The sequence below is a fragment of the Suricata suricatta genome, chromosome 3, assembly GCF_006229205.1.
Source record: "Suricata suricatta isolate VVHF042 chromosome 3, meerkat_22Aug2017_6uvM2_HiC, whole genome shotgun sequence".
NCBI classification, from domain to species: domain Eukaryota; kingdom Metazoa; phylum Chordata; class Mammalia; order Carnivora; family Herpestidae; genus Suricata; species Suricata suricatta.
In genome coordinates, this window is record NC_043702.1 from 7,633,829 (window position 1) to 7,635,412 (window position 1,584).

General features: G+C 62.4%; 1 protein-coding gene across 1 annotated transcript in view; it reads left to right on the top strand.

Moving 5' to 3' along the window:
* The first annotated feature begins 179 nt into the window (after window positions 1-179).
* The window catches only part of B3GNT7 (UDP-GlcNAc:betaGal beta-1,3-N-acetylglucosaminyltransferase 7), a 4,213-nt gene continuing 2,808 nt past the window's right edge, over window positions 180-1,584 (top strand). The window contains exon 1 of the mRNA XM_029932869.1: window positions 180-208. Coding sequence (XP_029788729.1) covers window positions 180-208 — 29 coding nt within the window. The remainder of the gene's footprint in view (window positions 209-1,584) is intronic.

The following is a 1,584-nucleotide window of genomic DNA, read 5'->3' on the forward strand; positions in this document are numbered from 1 at the left end:
CTGCTGTCCCCCTTGGGAGGGTCGAGTCCCGGGTCACACCCCCTACTCCAGCGCCTGGAGTGACCCAGTCTTCCTCCTGCCCCATACACGGAACCCTTGGGATTCCATGGGAAAACGTGGCTCCAGGGGGGACTCAGCATTCACTTGCCCTGGGTGCCTGAACCTTCAACTAGTCAGGCATGAGGGCCACCCCCAACTTCTCCAAAGTGTAATGCCACATTGTAGGCTACCCTCTTCCATTTGCCCTGCGGCTCCCCCCTGGAGGTTGGGGCTCTCTTCCTCTTGGCCTGGCCCTGTGAGGCCACACTTGTGGCCTGCCTGTTCCCCGGGAGCCCCCAGCCCCGGCGACTCCACAAGAGAGATCAGGGCAGGAGGCCCGGCCCACCTCCAGTGTGAGCTGAGGAGAGAGGGTCCCGGGGGCCCCAGGGCTCAGGCTCCCTGCCTGGGGCCTGCCAGCACCTCCTGCAAAAGGCTCTAATTTCTGCTTCTGAAATGGGTGTGGTAGGTGTTCTGTGGGCAAAGCGGGTCCCTGGAGAGTGGGGGTCCGAATGTGTTCCCAGGGAGGCAGAGCTGGGGGAACTCCTTCTCTCCTACTGGGGTGTTAATACAGTGGGGCTCCTGCTGGGCAGGGCTGTTAAGGGGGCAGTGGTCATGCTAGGAGACTCCTGCCCCATTCCCCGGCCTTGGTCAGCCGTGGGGACAGCTCTTACGCGCTGCGTCCGTACGGATGGGGTAGAAGGGGAAGGGACAGCCTTCTTCAGGTTCCACATTAGAGACTCTCCCCGGTGCACCCCCCCCAGAGAGTACTGAGCTCCCAGGCTGTAGAACAGGTGCTGTCTCTGCCCCGCAGGATGGCTCACCCCAGCGGGTCACCAGCTTTGCACAGGGAAATGAAAGCAAAGGGGGTGCCTTGCCGGGGTTGGGGAATAGGCAGCATTCTCCACCAGAGGTCGTCCTTGTGGATACAGCATTCCCAGACTGCATGCCCACTGGGTGCCAAGCACATTAGATCGCACCCCAGTTCCTCGTTGGTATCCTCCCACAGGGGAAAAAGAAATCCCAGTGTGCAGAGGTTAAGGGGCACCCACTCAGAGTCACTTAGCTGGTCAGTGGCAGAGCCAAGGAGGTGCTGGCAGGCCCCAGGCAGGGAGCCTGAGCCCTGGGGCCCCCGGGACCCTCTCTCCTCAGCTCACACTGGAGGTGGGCCGGGCCTCCTGCCCTGATCTCTCTTGTGGAGTCGCCGGGGCTGGGGGCTCCCGGGGAACAGGCAGGCCACAAGTGTGGCCTCACAGGGCCAGGCCAAGAGGAGAGAGCCCCAACCTCCAGGGGGGAGCCGCAGGGCAAATGGAAGAGGGTAGCCTACAATGTGGCATTACACTTTGGAGAAGTTGGGGGTGGCCCTCATGCCTGACTAGTTGAAGGTTCAGGCACCCAGGGCAAGTGAATGCTGAGTCCCCCCTGGAGCCACGTTTTCCCATGGAATCCCAAGGGTTCCGTGTATGGGGCAGGAGGAAGACTGGGTCACTCCAGGCGCTGGAGTAGGGGGTGTGACCCGGGACTCGACCCTCCCAAGGGGGACAGCAG